The sequence below is a fragment of the Aplidium turbinatum genome, chromosome 5 (assembly GCF_918807975.1).
Source record: "Aplidium turbinatum chromosome 5, kaAplTurb1.1, whole genome shotgun sequence".
Lineage (NCBI taxonomy): Eukaryota > Metazoa > Chordata > Ascidiacea > Aplousobranchia > Polyclinidae > Aplidium > Aplidium turbinatum.
Window position 1 is genome coordinate 10521427 of NC_137476.1, and position 18150 is coordinate 10539576.

General features: G+C 37.4%; 1 protein-coding gene across 1 annotated transcript; it reads left to right on the top strand.

Annotated features, from left to right (window-relative positions):
* Nucleotides 1-449: 449 nt before the first annotated feature.
* On the top strand, nucleotides 450-17450 carry LOC145769995 (growth arrest-specific protein 7-like). Its single transcript, XM_082581568.1, has 15 exons — nucleotides 450-606; nucleotides 3474-3602; nucleotides 4208-4298; nucleotides 4926-5030; nucleotides 5730-5797; nucleotides 6144-6320; nucleotides 9808-9897; nucleotides 10245-10354; nucleotides 10941-11015; nucleotides 12601-12679; nucleotides 13097-13206; nucleotides 14161-14242; nucleotides 16353-16398; nucleotides 16695-16873; nucleotides 17281-17450. The coding sequence occupies exons 1-15, from the start codon at nucleotides 550-552 to the stop codon at nucleotides 17392-17394; spliced, it is 1512 nt and encodes a 503-aa protein (XP_082437694.1). The 5' UTR covers nucleotides 450-549; the 3' UTR covers nucleotides 17395-17450.
* The last annotated feature ends 700 nt before the right edge of the window (nucleotides 17451-18150 follow it).

Below are 18150 nucleotides of genomic sequence, written 5' to 3' on the forward strand. Positions count from 1 at the left end.
GCCAGATGACTTGGAAAACGTTGTAAGTTTCTACAAATTTTATTATATTTTCAACAAAGGGCTCAACTTCGGAATCCAAACTTTGAAAATTTGGGAGGGGGGCATGGCCCCTTTAGCCCCCCCCCCCCTGGCTACGCCTATGCATCAAACAACAACAGCGAAAAAGTTGCAAGTTGCAACACTACAACAACAAGCAAAAAATTCATACTCGAAGTTTTGTTACCCAGATAAACACACAAAATATTGACAACAATGACGAGTATGCAAAACTCATTTTCTGTCTGATCAACATTCATAAAAAGACCTCATTGTTTGAATACAACTGGCAGCGCTGTTCGAGACAAAAAATGCTGTGAGTCAAGTTCACCCAAAAAAATGAAGATAAGTTTAATTTATTTTTGGTACTGTATGTTTCTTGACTGGACTGATTGCAGTTTTTTCGCAGACTGTAAGGCTACGCTGTGCAATCTAAGAATTTGTGAATTTTAATTATTTTATTTTCACAAAGAACTATTTTGACGGTGTACCGGTAATCACTACAACGGAAATATGAATGAAATCAGCTGCAGAGCACTTTATGCTTACAATGGTGTAGGCGGGGAAAAGGTATGTATCATTAAGATTTATTTATTGTTTTAATTAGCCTAATTAAAGTATGTAGTCTAGACCAGTGCTCTTCAACCGGGTATACTGTATACCCAAGTGTATACCAGATCAAAACTAGGGTATACAGCTGGAGAAGGGTATACAGCTGGAGAAGGGTATACAGCTTAGATCTGTGATAGTGGAAGTCACAACAGAGGTACGGTGGCTATCGCAAGGGAAAGTTCTTTCCCGTGTGTTTGAACTTCGCGAACAATTAGGGGCATTTTACACTGAACACGGAGACCCAAGGGCTTCAAGTTTCGTGACATATTCTGGATTGCAAAATTGGCATACTTGGCTTAGATTTTTGATCGTTTGAACCAAGTGAACATCAGACTTCAAGGAAGAGGGGGTGATATATTTCGGTCAACTAGATTCATTGTGATTTTTTCTAACTAGATTCATTGTGATATTTTCCAAGTGATAGTTTCCAAGTGATATTTTCCAACTAGATTCATTGTGATATTTCGGTCAACTAGATTCAACTAGTTGACTCGGTCATTTCGGTCAACGGTCAAAGATCAATGCGCTGAAGATGAAAACTGCACTCTGGAAAGAGAATGCTTTGTCGAGGAACTTCAATGACTTTCCTATATTAAGTCAATACATGAAAGAGTCTAGCTAGGAGTTTGAGGACGTTTCTACTGAAGATAGCTTGTCTGCCCTTATTGTTGGTCACCTAAAATTACTTGCCGACAATTTGACTACGTATTTTCCTGAAGATAACGACCAATGTCTGGAAGCAGAATGTTGGGTTTCACTTCTTGAATTTCCCGAATACAAAAATCTCGCCCAAAAAGCCATTGATGTCTTGGTGCAGATGCCTACCACTTATTTGTGTGAAGAAGGATTTTCCAGTCTTGCTGAGATCAAGTCAAACAAACGAAACTCGATATTTGACATTGATTCTGCGGGGAGGAATAAAGAAAGAGCTAACACCACGTTATGTCCAACTTGCCGAAACAATGCAACAACAAGCTAGCCATTAAATCAACTTCAATTTTGACGTTTTTTGCACTTTTGCATGCGTAGTTTCTTGTGCCCAGTTCAAGACTACTATAATCACTTTAACAAACAATTAATTAATTATTAGTTTTTTTACTTCCTGTGCACAATTAAACATTGCTATTTGTGAGGTATACAAAGTTATTGAAAAAAGGTGTACCACGGACAAAAAGGTTGAAGAGCACTGGTCTAGACTATTTTAAAACGTTAAAGTTTGCCATGTTTTTGTCATGCATTCACTTTAGAGGTACCGGTAGTCTACCTGTTGTTGATTGACAATACAACTAAATGTATCCTATAGCCTAAAACAACTTTTGCATGCTAACTAAATGGCAATTGTTATGAAAATTATGCAAACCAGAACCAGACAAAAGATTGGTGATTTTTAAAATTAAAGTTGTGTGTAGTAAAAAATAAAATATTCAAAAGCAAGTTTTGCTTGTTTGATTGAATTCCATATGTTTCATTAAATTTAGTAGCATAAACTATTTATTAGCCTTGCTTTCTTTTCAACTCAAGTTTGTTAGTACAAAAAAAGTTCATTTTGAACAACCTTAGTCAAAATCTGTAAATTATTAGCAGTTGTGGATTTAATTGATTCAGGGAATTTTTATATTTGGACTGTTGAAGTATTTGGACTGAAAAAATCTGTAAATTATTAGCAGTTGTGGATCTAATTGATTCAGGGAATCTTTATATTTGGACTGTTGAAAAGCCTTTTTACAAGCTCAATTTTGGCAGTTTTGCATTGAATATTGACAGGCGTGGTCATCAAGATGAACAGAATGAAATTTCTGCCTGTTTTTAAAATGTTGTTGTCTGTCAATTTTTCTATCCACCATGTGATGCCAAGTTTTGAGTTTTTTTTAAAGGTGAAGTGCGTTATGCAATCAATTTTATTTTTTTAGCCTACACATACATTCTAAAAGTTAAACCATCTTTTTCTTGATCTTGTCATTTAAATATGTTCATATTAAAATAACATATCAATTGTTTGCTTGACCTTTTCCAACTTAGAAGAATAGAAGCATGTTGCATCTTCATTCTAAAAAGGTTGAGTGATGGTTCTACTTTTGGGGTTTGTGCTTATGACATGAATTCGATAAGACAATTTTCAGACAACAACGCTGCCAATTTAAAGTGTATGCAGCAGTGGTTTTTAAATTTTTGACGTGCCTCCTTCTAACAATGATTGCATGTTTTGTGCACCCCAGTTTTGAACCCCTGTAGTACAAAATGCAATTTTGTTATTGTTGATTTATTGATCACAATACATATTAGTAAGATACTTAAAATTGCTTGTAAGCAACTACATTTCTAATGCAAGGTTTAACTCCAGATATTGTGCAACGTTACTTAAGTCTTCAACTCTTACATGTCCTTGATCTTGACAGCAACTGTAATAGAAAGAGCAGTTTCAAAAAGTTATGGACTTCCAAGCACTGTTAGTATTTGAATATCTTTTTGAATTGAAAGTTTTAAAGCAAAAAAACTCCTCTTATGCTTCTTCAAAATCACATTTGATTAATTTCCATTTTTTCATTTGCATCTGGAAAGTATATAATTTTTTACTTTCTAAATTCATTGAATAATCATAAAATATATAGGAACGGTATGTAAAACTGCTAGGATCAAAATTGCAAAAAAGTTTTTTTCAGTCCGAGTATGAAGATTTCTACATTCAATAACAATTATTATATTTTGAATGTATTGTGACGACATGTGTGCAGCCTAATGCTATTAAATTACAGATGCAGTGCAACAAAATCATATTTTCACTTCACTGGCAGTACCTTTCACTTGGCACATGTATTTTTTTCTAGATCACAACGCTTGAGTTTGAAGCTGGTGAAATTATCACAGTTTTATTTTCTGGTGATGCTGGATGGTGGGAAGGAGAGAAGAATGGAAACCGGGGGTGGTTTCCAGCATCGTACGTTAAAAAAATAGAGGTATCACATGCTGTTTATGATATGTGTTAAAAGTGTATCAAACTTGTTCATTTTAAAGCAATGTTTTTGATTTGATATTTAGCCGTGTGGTTCAGGCATAGGGTTCTTAATAAGAAATTACTACCATAATATAGTTCTCCTCTTAAGAATGCATTCAGTGTAAAATTGTACTTTTACCTATAGCAAAAGAAGTTTATTTTATTTTTTCATGCAATGGCTGGTTTAAGCCACAATGAAAATCATGATTCATTGATGCATTGATAGCATCTCAGACTCAAAATATAAACATCATTGTCTTGTCTGATGATGCTTGTTTTGTTTTTGTTTTATTCACTTTGAGCTGATTGACAAATCTTAGCTACTTAGCATAACTGTGCTCCTAAGCCTATTCAAAAGCCAATGTGCCACCACCATATGTTTCTGGTTATGTAAAAATTGAAACATCAACAAAAAGGTTGAAGAAAATTGTTGAAATTTTTAATTCATGGATATTTCTAATATGTCAGTATTGTGCAATGTGCATGCGCCAACATTGCTTCATCAATGAGGACACACCATATTTCACAAATATGTTATTATAAACATTCTCTACTTTGCTTTGGCAGCAACCAGACATTGTTGTTAACGAACAGGATGAATGGAAAGAAGTGGAAACGGAAGCTGGGGAAACGTATTATGTAAATACCCGCACAAACGGTAAGCTACGTGTATGTTGATTCTAACATTTCATTAAAACGGGTAATATCAAATAAAAGAATAGAGTCTTGGTTTCATGTATTCAAGTACCGACAGAATATTTTAATCATTTTTCAAGGAAATAGAATAGACTCTGGCTAAACTTTTGTGTATGAAATATCACCCGGCATATGCATTGGGCACTTTCGTCAATTGATTTTGGTTTGAAGTGTAGAGTAACAACTTTACCCTACATTACCCTGTGCTCTTTAATCTAAATTCTTGAGGAATCAGTTTTCGGTTATTCTACAGCAAGTTTGTTAATGTCTGTTTCAATACCAACCTTCGATTTTTTTATATTACATAAAAGTTGACTGTTATGTTTGCTTAATTATTAAATAAGGGCAAGAAAACTACATTATGTATTTGTTCTGATTTTGGGTCTGTGCATGTGGCTTTATCTAACATAGGAAGTTGTGTCGGTGCCGCGGTTGGACATACTGTTTACTTATGGAAAAATATGTATTATTGTAACAAATATCAGCTGATGTTACAAAAATGGTTACTTAAAACCAAAATGGAGATAGGCTTGTTAATTTGCTTCAGCTTCAATGGTCTATAATTTCACATGACCGTATTTTCATTTAGCCACCTCCTGGGAAATACCTAAATCACTTGAGCCTTCAGCCAATCACGACGCACCTGAACAGCCTGCAGAGATTACGTCAGCCAACACATCAATGAACAACGCAGGTAGAGCAAGCAAAAACATTGAACTGACTGGCGTTTTAGAATAGAGCATTCATTTATTCCAGAGTGCTTCTGCTTGTGTTATCGCAGCATATAATAACACTGAAGTAACGTTTTTAAGTTTTCACGCAAATCTAAAATTGCAAACAGTAAAAATGTAAAATAGTAACGGAAGTGACCTTTTAAGATTTGTGGTGGACATTGGTTTGGATTCAGGAGGTGAACTTAAAAGTCTCAATGAATGAAACATAGCCACAGCATTGATTGAATGCATGATGAACTAACTAAGTACTAGGATTTGTATGGTTTTGTATGAAGCATTTAGCCGCAATTTTGATAGTTTGCTGTGAGTTGCACATCCTGTTCGTGTGCACCATTGGCATAATTGACCTCTTAAACATAATATCTGATGAGTCAGTTATAATTCAATTTTATATGTTTTTCTGATTGACACTTTTACTGCATAGTGCTTTATGAGCTAATTGAGGTTGGTTTTCTTGCTTTTGTTCCATTAGATTTTGCTGTGTTATTGTTCATGGTCATACCTGTACTGAGAGCTTTGACAGAGCGAATTGATATGCTTTTAACTCAACGTATTTTAAACCTTTTATTGTTATACTGTGCAATATGCAATTTTTTTTGTACGAGAGGGGAGAGCATCATTTCGGTATGTCTTTCAGTTATTATTTTGTAATCTTTCAGTCAACGGAAAAATGCATCTTTCATTGCCACTTACAGAAAGAGATGGTCTTTCGCATTCCGTATCACAAGTAAGCTTCTTCCATAAACATGTATGATAAAAACGTGCAAATGCTAATGCTTAAGCAATATACTTACCCATTGTTTGGACTTGTAGATAATAGAATGTAATCCTATGTAAGAATATCTATTCAAAGCTGTCAGTGACGCAAAATTAGCCTGTTCAGCACTTTCCATTAGTGAGCTTTAAAATGATGTTCTCGGACTAATATTGGGCGTACGGTTAAACAGTTGATGGTTTGAACCTTTTACTTCAAAGCTGACTATTTCGTGCTTGAGTCATTAACAATTTAACAAATGACTAAACGTTTTGTGATTAACTTCAACCTAAAGATTTGACCTTTTTTCAACTTCCAGCCAACCACCCCCGGACACCAGCGTCAAGATGATGTTAGTCCTACCAGTCCAGTGAGTAAATCCCTTCCCATCACTCCAAACCAATCACCATCCCCTGTACTGATGAGGTCAAAAAAAGCATCAACTTCCTCCAACCCACAAATGAATGGAACTCCGCCACGTCCACGCGTACGCATGGTGAGTGCCAACCCAACCAAGAAATCAACCTATTTTACATTAATTCAACGTCTGTGGACGTTAAAAAAAACGTATAAAAAGTTGATTGGTTGACAAGGGACTGATTAATCGACTTCTTCAACTTGGTATTTCTATGTGCTGACGCTGTTTCACGTTGAATCAATGCAAAGAACGGTTGGTTTGTTGTCTGAAAAGTTTGTCGTTCAGTCTTGTTTAACCTGATGTGATTGTGATTTCAAGCAAAATATTTTTATGAGTTGTACTTCGAAAAGTAAGAACCCGAAATAGCTTTTCAAGCACTAATTTATCAGACAGGTTGGAAAAAACAAAATATTAACAACCGAATACGCAACATCCAAAACCTGCTTTTCTAATAGTTACCATTATTTCGAAGTTTTTCGAAATGTACGCACTGTTTAGTTATATTGATTAACTGTTTGAAATATAGAACCAGTAGCTTTGTAGTCAAGTCATTAAAGTTGCTTTCTTATAACTGTACTACCCTACTACACTGTCAATATTCGGTTTGATATTTCAGTTTTCATTTCTTAAATCCATACATTTTGATGTAAGTTACACATTCTCTAAGTCTAAGGTAGGACGAGCAAACTTCGAGACGAGCGTATCAATGTTTTTGTTTTTGAAGAGCATTTCCTTCAGTTCTGAAGATACAGAGACTTTTCAAGTTTTCATACTTGTTGTCGGTTAAACTTTTTTTCCTTTGCATTGAAATTTTGGTTTATGCGTTTTACAACGTCGTTAAATGTTACATTTGCGTGTGAAGAGAAAATAACAACCAAACAGCGATGCCTATCTGATAAGCTAATAGATTTTCTTCATGTTTGTGACGCGGGGAATAACATTAGCCTAATGTTTTCCTGTTCTTGATTAGAACTGTTTTGAATGCTTTTACACTCAAACGTACTGTACTTGGAAAATATATACGGTACTTGGCTACACATTGTATTGTTGCAAACCAACATGCTGTATAGTGAGAACTCGTAAACGCTACAGAACACTCAGCATTACTTACCGCCGAAACCTTGCTGTGTTTTCACACAACTAAAACTTGTTTTCAAAAGCTACTTTTTTCACATGCCGCATGGTATTGACATACCAACGGGAAGCTATGATACACAGTGCGAAAGACGAAAGGTTTTGGGCTGAAGATGCTATTACTATACATATAGCGAAATCGATTCTTAATAAATTACACTAAGAGGTTAGATTGTTGTGCAAATGCCAGCGTTTGATGAATGCAAAATAGCAGTCGCTTTCAGTTTGTCATTAGTTGTGCTTTGTTTTACATACGGTGGAATGTAGATTCGTATGATCTTTGGACGAACGCGATGGTATCACCATGCTAATTGTAGTACGCATTGCATACATGCTAATAACACACTAGCCTATTTCTACTATCTTTTTATCATACTAAACACAAAGTTGAATGGAAATCTGTTTGTACAGCAGTTTTTGGTAAGGCTAATTACATATGGCAATCAGACGAAAAACATAAAATTACTAAAATCCAGTACCGTTAGACGAAGTAAAAACAATGTAAATAAACAGCTTTTATGCAATTAAGTAGTTCATGGAAACTGCCTCACAGGGTCATGACAACTTGCCAACAGGAAAAACTTCTTCCTGCAGGTCAATTGTGTGTTTCCTTGTATCGTGCAGTTTTGGCTTTTGGCCGGTTTTCATGCCACATTTCAATCAATAGGGTGATATTTATTGTTTTTTGCATTCATTTTTGCTCGCTGCAAACATGAAGTGACTATGATTGTTTTTCTAAGCATTTTCACTTAATAGTTGTCTGGCAATGTTTTTAATCACTGAATGCTGCTTTTGTCTGCAACCCGGCTTCATACATGAACATTCTTAGTACGTGTCACAATTATGTGTCGCTGTTACAAATCACTTTAAATTCAAATCTATTATTGTAACTAGGAATATATTACTTTTCTTTTTATGTCTGAGTTAAAAATGTCCTGTTGGGTTATTTGAGTGTATGGGACCGTAACTGACTTGCAGACGGCAGAGCTTCCTCGCTCAAGATTGATCATCACGTCTGCTATTGCTCATATATAGTCGTGCTTCGTCGCTATGTTAAGAGTGAATGTGCACTTTTAAGCTTATTTTGATTGAGTAATCACTCACTCAGTGACGTTTACTCTGAACGAGCTATAAAAGTATGCACTAAAAATAATTGGTTCAAGAAACAATTTCTGAAATCCATATAGAAAATAAATTGTTGCACCGTTGCTAATGACCTGTCCTTGATTTTCGAAAAATGTCAGCTTAATCCTTCTGTGATAATCATGCCCCAGACAGCAAAATCCGTCAGTTTTACGTTGATTCAACGTATGCAGACGTTAAATCAACGTAAAAATTACAATATTTAACGTCTGCAGACGTTGAATCGATGTAAAAATGACAGAATTTGTTGTCTAGGGCAGCAGCCCAGCAATATAATTTTCTGTTTACTGCCAAGTTAACATGTTCGTTTTGATTTTCTCATTTACCTTGGTGGGTTTGGTCGTTGTAAAACTAATGTGAAAAGGCGAACCGCAGCCTACTTCAAGACATCCTGAAGTAGGTGGTGAGTGAACTTTCTAGCATTATTACTTTATGAAACAAAGCGTCGTTTATACGTCTCTCAACATCAAATGATTACGGTACGTAGAAATATATCATATCAAAAACTGCATCGTGTTCAACACGTTGTGAATTGTTAGTGCAATCAGAAAAAAAAACTTTCGAAATCAGGGCTGGGCCTAAATTGAACGCCTGCCACTACCAGAAATTACCATCCACTTCGTCTGTACGTCGTTTTTCCATCGCTCAAACCACTTTTTCATCCATGAATGTCCAAGACCACAAGTGTTCAGGCTCAAACCTCCCGTACTACAGAATTTGTCATTTTTACGTTGATTCAACAGCTGCAGACGTTGAATCAATGTAAAAATGACGGATTTTTCTGTCTGGGCTTGAATGTTTTGCTTGGCTGGTTTAAAATCGCTTAGAATAACATAATCGTCATTTTGACGCGTAGGCGTGGCTACTATTTCCAACTGGTGTCTAGTCTAAAGCCAAATATTGCGATATTTGCCGACGCTGCGTTGTCGTAAACGCATGGTTAGATGCACCAGCAGTGAATTGTTTTGTCAGCAATACCTCTTCTGTTGATGCACCGCGTTGGCAAAACATTTTGTTTGTTCCGAGAACAACTGTCGTGTGCGAACACTTCGCATGCTGATACGCCATCAGGCAGCAAATCAACCCTTTTTAACATTGATTTAATGTCTGCAGAAGGTCTGCAATCATTGCATTGGTGACACATTTTCCAGTGCTAATTTAAGCTTCCCTACTATTTTTCATTAGTTAGCATTTGTTCCTTGAACTGGAGTGGCAGTGACTTTTGTGCAAACACATTCAATGTATTGCGTTGACAAAGCAAACCTAACACGAGCCCATTCACTCACAGCTCAACGGAATCTCATTTCCCGATGAAAAGGAAGCTAAAGAACAGAGTTTGCTTCATCCTGGGAAGTTCAGTTACTGCGATTACTTCTGGGTCAGTGCTTGCTTTACAATTTGTTGCGTTGCTTAAACGTTTAAATTCATTTGCAAAACATGACTCGTCTTTCGCTTTTTTGTTTTGTCACCATGACGTTTGTCACCGTAAAATTTACACGACTTCTTTTTTAGTCAGAATGACTAAGTGTTGGCAAATATCTACATTTGTTCAAACTTATTTCGTGGTTCAGTGATCGGCTGCGAATTATGTGTTCCTGTTCAACCAAATGCTCATGTTACCTTGATCCTTAAATTGTCTTCGGTTAGTTTTGATTTCTATTGATTTCGCGTCAACAGACGTTGGAAATAAGTTAGTTATTCATAAAATTTTGTGTTTATTTGCAGAATGACAGAATGGAGAACCATGGCTTTCAGAGTGGGTTTTTTATCCTGTACCAGAAGATGCTGAAAGGAAAGCAAATGTGCAAGGAAATGTCAGATCTGTTCAAGGCTAGGTCAGTTTGGTTCGAGATATGAATTATTATGTCATAGATACAAAGCATGCTTAATTGGTTTCCAACTAGAACAATCCGTGTTTTTCATATTGCCTCAACGTATGTAGTAAATTCTAATTTGCCATCTGTAGACGTTGAATCAATGTAAAAAGAGAGGTTTTGCAAGCTGCCTTTTTGCCAGCATTATATCATACAAATACATTTGAAATTGTTAAACGGTCTTCTCGATTCACTAAACAAATGCGATTATTATATCATATGTTTATAAAAATAGCCCATATCACCGTTTCTGATTCTATATCCAGTGTTTATGTTTGACACAACTTGTCCTTTTCCTAAAAGCAAATCAACAGTTTTTAACATTGATTCAACATCTGCAGACGTTGAATCAATGTAAAAAAACTGCTGATTTGCTGTCTGGGTCATTGTTGCCAAGTGTTCGATTTTATGAATTAAGCTGTTAGGCAATTTTCTGTTGTTTCTACGTTCACGCCTTCAGCCTTCAATGGGCGAGCAGCTAAACATATCAGCTTACAATTCAGTTGTCTCTCCCGTCCCGTAAGGTCACGCTTGTTTTTTGTTTCAGAGAAGCATTGGAAATCCAATATGCAAAGGGACTTGCTACCATAGCGAACAATACATCCGCCGAGCAAGAAGGAGGGTAAGCACTAAGCAGCTTGGCATTCTTTTCTTTTTATTTTACTGCAACAAATGCTTGTTTTAACTTGCTTTTCCAGTTCGATAACGTTTTGATTCTAATTTAAACGCTTGCTTCAATGCTTTGCTTTTTATTTGGAAAGGAAATGCCACCTTTTCGTGAAATTGTTTTGTGACTTGTGGTTACTTATGGCGAGGAATAAAAAAATAGTGACGTAATCGAAAAATGAAATTGTTTTGGTGGCTTTGATCACAAGCGCACATTTCCAAGTTGGCAAATGACGCTTTTACATTTTTGCTTCTTCTTCTCACAGCATCAAAGTAACGTAAAGCTAGCCGCTGAATTTTGCCAATTCAAACCACCTGGGTTAATTTATTATCTGACGCATGTCTGCAAGATTGAAGTGATTGAAGCCCAAGACAGCAAATCAACCGTGTTTTACATTGATTCAACGTCTGCAGACGTTGGATGTAGTGTGTGTGTTGGTTTGTTATCTGTTTCGTTGCGATCTTTGCGGAAAGAACCAAGTCTAGTCAACTTAAAAACTGGCAACATCGACAGCAGTGTTAGGCGGCAAAATGATTTCAGTTTAGTTGTAGGCTATGTCTCAGTCAAGAGCCAATTTGGTAAGGTGAAATGTTTTGGATTTAATAAGTCGTTAAATACTAGCCAAACGTTGACGTTATGTTGAAACAACGTAGTTTACAACCTGTTTGAAATGTAACTAATGGACATTTTGACAATCGTTTAGAGCTCAGGCTTTCCTTGTTAGTTCGTTGCTATCAAAAATGTGAACAACAAAAAGAAAATAATTTCCGCCTCACGGTGCACTTACTAAGCCTCAATGTGCGGAGTGCGTACCCTTTTATGTTTCTCAAGCGATAAATTCAAAGTTGGATTAACTTTTTGGCCATTTCATTGTATGTGGTCGGAGCGTTTTGCTAAACTTTGAACCACAGTTTCTGGCTTCGACTTGTTGAAAACTACCAAAGACCGATGCTAGGATCGATTAGATATAAAGTAGTGTCGGAACCACCAATTACAAGTCGCCATGCACAATTGCGAAAGTGCATGCTTTGTTGCTGTGTGCTAAAGTATAGGGTAGGACCAGATACTTTCGTCTAATTGCCACCCTACCGCAGCGACCTTTCTAATCGCTTTAGACGACTTCGATTTGCCCTCTTCAACAACGCTCCTCACTGCAGTCATGTTAACAAAAAACGCTGCTTTAAATTTAATCTAACGCAAAATACGATGTTGTTTTTGCGTCATTTTTACGCTTGCGTGAGCTTGGTGCTACATCAACATCTATTCACCCTACCCGCAAGTAGAAAAACGTTCATTTCCAGCCAGGAAATCAGTGTGCAGACGTTGAATCAATGCAAAAAGGGGCTGATTTGCAAGGTAAAAGAATATCATTCAGAGACAGACCGTGATATTGAAACTTCCCATACACTGCGGCATAAATCATATCTCTCGCCGCATGACGTAATGATTATTTGATGCATTTTCTGTTTGCTCAGCCTGTCCGTTCTCTTTCTTTGTTTGCTTGGTGACGTCGCTATACGATTTTGCCTTATACTTTCAGGACTCTCGGCGAAACTTTGAAGCAGGTCAAGGCAGCCACTATGGCGGAGTCGAGAATCCATCAAGATTTCGCCAACAAGGTAAGATTTAAAGTGGTCATGGCATTGTAGCTACAGACCTTGTGGGTTGGACTATAAGTGTTTATTTTGGCCTTCTCGACAACCGCCTTTCAACAAAAAGTACATAAAACAGCTCTATTGCTATATGTATTGGTAAGCATTAAATTGAAATTCCCTTGTAAAAGTCAGTTTCCTTGCTTTTATAACCGACCAGGTATGCTCATTCGTAGTCACTAGTTTTGAGTTTGTGCGTTGGTCATTTAACTTTTCTAGGCACTTTATACACAACTACTCAAGATTCTTTAATAGTTTGATGATGGCAAAAGGTTGAACTTCGTACCTTGTCCATGGTAGGGATTATTCTGAACCAAACTTTGCAACCATTGTACTTTGCTTGATGCAACGCAATGTTGTTACAATGTCTACTTTGCTATCTAGTTACGTTCGGAGATCGCTCAATCTCTTCTCGATCAAAAAGACAAAGAAAAGAAAGAGCTCAAGAAGCTGGAAGCTCACATCGCAGACTTGAGGAAGCAAGTCCAAATCAAGTGAGTTGGAAGCAAGAATTCTCAATTCACTAAATTAAGGTTACCAGCTTAGTATCGCGAATCATCATCGGCGTATGAGTGGTTTGCTCGGGTGTGATAAGCTTCTTTGCATATCTCTTTTCTGTCTTGAAGATATGGTACTGACGGGAGGGACCACGAGAAGGTGCTTGTTCCCCCCCATCAGGTTTCCCATCGCGAATCTTGCAAGTTAACAATTACGCCTTATCAAACATATTTTGAAAATGCGAAATGCACGGGGCCCAGCTCCATCACAGCAAAAGCGAACTTTGAACCCAAGCTTTATCCAGTCCAAATGTTTTCAAATTGCATCCATACTCAGTATTTAACTTTTTAGTTCCTCTTTTCCCGTAAATTGTTTCATCTTCTTGAGCCACCGAATAGAGAGCAGTCCCTGAACCGCATACTTCTAGAGTTGAACCATTGTTGCTTAATCTTTGGCCATGTCTTATTATACAATCCAGCCTTGTGATTCAACATGCAATGTGAACACTGGCAGGCATGTTTTTCGGTACCGTGCAGTAAGTTTGTGTCTATTTCAATGTCAAATGTGTATTCAAAATCAATTGGACCTCGGTGATTGGTTGTGTAGATTCTACTGTAGATATCTTCTGACGTATAATCAGCTCATTAAAGGTACTGATGGCGATTTACTTCTCTACAAAACTATCTCTTACTCTAATACAAAACTACGTCACTAGTGCTAATTTTGGCCCGCAATACTTGTATGAGGTTTTCCAGACAGCAAAACAAGTCTGCAGACGTTGAATCAATGTAACAAACAGTTGCTTTGCTGGCTGGGTTGCTAGGTAAGGTGTGTTTACGTAGAAATGACGTCTAACATCGTCCCGTCACGCTGAGGCGTAAACTTCAGTCTTTTAATAGCACACTTATAGCCTGAATGACATGAATTACAATATCGTGTTACATTTTAAGGTACCAAGCAGCGGAGAGATCAAAGCAGGTCCTTTTGGAGAGAACCAAAGACTACGAGAGTAAATTAAATTCCCCCAAGCATGTAAGGGCTGCATTTTTGTTCTCTTGTATCTTATAACCATTGCGTGGTCCCTAATAGAGCATTGCTATATTTAGATTACCAATTTCCTTTCGCCACGTTGGTTGTATTTCAATACCTGGAATTGTGATATTGCATGCGTTATCGAAGCCTGTTGCTTTTATTTATTTTTTTAATCCTTGAAGAAGAGAGATTCATACATCACTATGATCTGTTATCGACCGAATTCAATAACGAAGTCTTTTTGCATTGTGGACTACTTACTGTTGGGCAGAGAGGCTTGACAGAGATCTAAGCGGAAATAGCCGCTCTGAATTTAAATGTAGAAACCGGGACCTTTGTAAACATGTGGCATCGTATAATGGCCGGCGAGGGCTTAGCAGATTTATCCCTGTCTCAAATTTCTTGTTGCATTGAAGCTGTAATTTTCCATATCTGCGTCATATATCATATACACAAAGCATGCGAAAGGAACACAGCCTGGTTTTAAACCGTTTTGTACTTTCAATGTCGAAGAGGTTTCTGGTGTCTAGGAACCGGGTACTGTACCAGGCGTATGTGAAACTCCGAGACATTGCACTTCGGAGATGTACTATTGTACTTTTGCACCGAATTGCTGTGCTTGCACATTTTAATATTTTCGATTTCTCATAAGCGTAACAACTATGCAAATACACTTTCCCCTTCCCAGCTGCAGCCTTCTTGCAAATTGATAGAGTACGTTTGTAGTAAAACGTTTTGCCATCCAGTCACATCATGCGCTGCTGGCATGCGCAGATCTGACACTTCGCAAAGACTTTAATTCTTCGTCGTCGTGGCACGAATAAGTTCCCATTGCAATAGCTTGCGTAAATCAAATATTTTTGTTGCGTGTTTTCATTTCCTCTCAACGTTGCTTACGAATGATAACGTCTTCGTTTTTTGACTGTTCCTTTTGTTTATTGCGTCGTCACGCCTCGGATGAACGTAAAGTTTCCACGTCAGTTTAGTTGACGTAATGACGTAAAGCAAGCGAATGCTACCACTAAACAAAAAATGTCACTTAATGAAGTGGAAATTTTGTTTTCTGACGCAATGCGTTGATGCCAAGCAAGAGCGATTCCGTTGCGTAATAAATCAAACCTTTAATGTTCTGAGGCATCTCAGGTCGAAAATCCGCCTTTATACCATTCTATGTTGTATTTTGTTTGTGAGAGCCTTTCGTGCTATGATTGGTTACTCTACATGACTACATCATCATCCATTTTGCTTCAAACTGTATGATGATGGCTACTACTCTACAATGGCTACATTTTGCTTAAATCTACCACCTTTCCAACGAGTATACTTCGCAAAGTTGTGGGGGTGGTACGCAACTTGATAAAATTTCGCAATATTTTTCCAATCGCTTCCTCATGTTTGATACTGAACAAGGAACAGAACAACACGCACAAACGGTTTTCACCACAACTTGCGCCGTCATGTTGTTGCCATCTGTTCAACCTTTCTGGGTCACGCGACATTGTTTTATTTTAAATCTAGAATAAAACAAGTTTTAACCAGTTCAAACTCGTTATATTGCTTGTTTTGCGACACTTAACAGGGATTAGTTACCAATTAGACCTGTTCGAATTGAAAACGTTTTAAAGTAATTTAAACTAAACGGAATTCTCCAAGCAAAATAACTTAAAGCAATATCAAGTCGTGGTAACGTTGCTTTGAAACAAAATGTCGTTTTGAAAATGTTGGAAATATTTTGGTTTGAACACTTGTAAGTCTGTTTGGAGATTCTTATGCGTTTCGTTGTGAGTTGAACTTTCTTTCGCTTACATGAAACCGGAAAAGGAAAAAGTCGAAGCAATTTTGTCTCAAACAATTCAAGTGTCACCCGCATTACATTGGTGGCAGCAGACTTTTCTTGTGGTGATCTGAACGGCTTAGTTCAATGATATGAAAAATGCTACGTATTCCTTTACGCATGTCATAACAAGTAGCAGAATTTTCTATTTAGCCCACTGTTAAAGTAATTCATTTTGTCCCTTGCTGATTTGCCGTTGCGTCAACTATCTGACTCCATCTAGCGGACATTATTTTCATGCGAATCTGAATGTGACATATTTCTTTTTTATCGCAGACAAAAGAAGACATACAGAAAGCACGAAGGAAATCCACGAAACACGGTAAATATAAGTATATAACCTTAGCTCACTTATACTGCGTATTATCATTGTGTAATTTCTGCATTTGTTTTCCTATCTAGCTTGCAAGGTGGTTGATTTTACATGAATTTGACATTGTGTCGGTACATATAAGCTAACAGGATACCGCAGAATGATATTCCGATCGACTACCACACTAAAATATATACAACAAATAAACATTGAAAATGCTAACCTTGGTGGCTGGCTCCATGTTCATGGTTCAAATCCCGTCTAACCTGCCATCACAATTATATCTTGCAATCATGTGTGCGCAGCCGAAGACCTGACCCACGCCGTGGAGATGTACAACAAACAGAGGCAGCAGTGGTTTGAGGAGATGGTCACATCAACGCTTGTCCTTGAACGTCACGAGTCGGCACGCGTTGACACGGTGAAAGCACTCCTCTCGCAATACACAAAACTCTTAGTAGATACGAACACTCAACGAAACAAGGTTAGTTGCTAAGTTTCGTCAAGCATTCTCGCGTTCAATTGTTGTCTCTCTGTGTGTAGCGTCATAAATGCAGCTTCACAAAAATGCGATTATTCTCGTATTTACTCCATGATGCAAAGTTTTGTGAAAAATGCTCGCTTTATCATAGACTTTTCTTATGTTTCTCGGCAGCCGAGAAACATATTGTTGATTGGCTGGTCTAAATGGCTAGCGTGGAAGCTATACCGTTATGGTTAGCGAATCGCAACTGCTCGCTGTACTAGTGAGTGCTCACTGCTCAGCCTTGTGCTGATAGCCGGGAAGAACGCCCCTTTCTTCACAAGACTTTTCTTATGTTAACTTTTATGAGGTCCGTCTGGCAGCTTGTGTAGGCCTATGAGTTTTCTAATGTTTTGGTTTCTTTTCAGACTTGCGAAACCGTGAATGGATACATAAAGAAAACGGACGCAGATAAAGACAGGGAAACTTGGGTGCGAAAAAATGCTACTGGAAAAGTCAAACCTGTGGATCTTATTCTTTAAATTTCTTCTATTGCGTTTTCTTTTCAAAAAATGTTGCTTTTTACATTGAATTAACACCGTCCGACGTTGAATCAATGTGAAATTATTGCTTTATTTTCTCTTCCCACAGAAATCATTGTGTACATATTTAATCCTATGCATATCAATGCCAGTCCCCATGACATTGCTGCCAGTATTTTGTTGTCAGATGAAATTGGTTATTTTTCCATTGACAAACTTTCAAAAACACCCACGTCAACGTAAAAACAACATCATTTCAAGTTCAATGAAACCAAAAATTGTTTGCTTTAGTTTAGACAGATCCCATTTAATAAGTTGCCATTTTAGAAAGTCATTCCCACACAGCTATAGCCTACGGTGCGCTGATCTAGCATTCCTTACTGCCTGTGTATTACTGTACAGTTCTCGTTCTACCCAACACGGCTTTGCTTTTGTAAAAAAAACATCTTTTAAATCGCTTTTATGTTTTTATTTGGTTGGCGACTTAACATTGTACTACCCCTAATTGCGGTCACGCTTCGACGCTTTCTGCCGTCATCGTCCAGGTACAATGTCGTGTTGTTATGACGACAACACTACTGTTTGCTTTTGCGGGCAAATGACACAGTTCTAACGCTTGCGCAATGTCGGCAAGCGTTAAAACTGTGTAACTTACCTTTACGCCGTGCACTTGTGTACTTAGCAAATAGAAAATAATGCGCTTTGTGCCTTATCAGAAAAAAGTGCCATTAAAGTGTCTTTGAATGGTAGACGTCT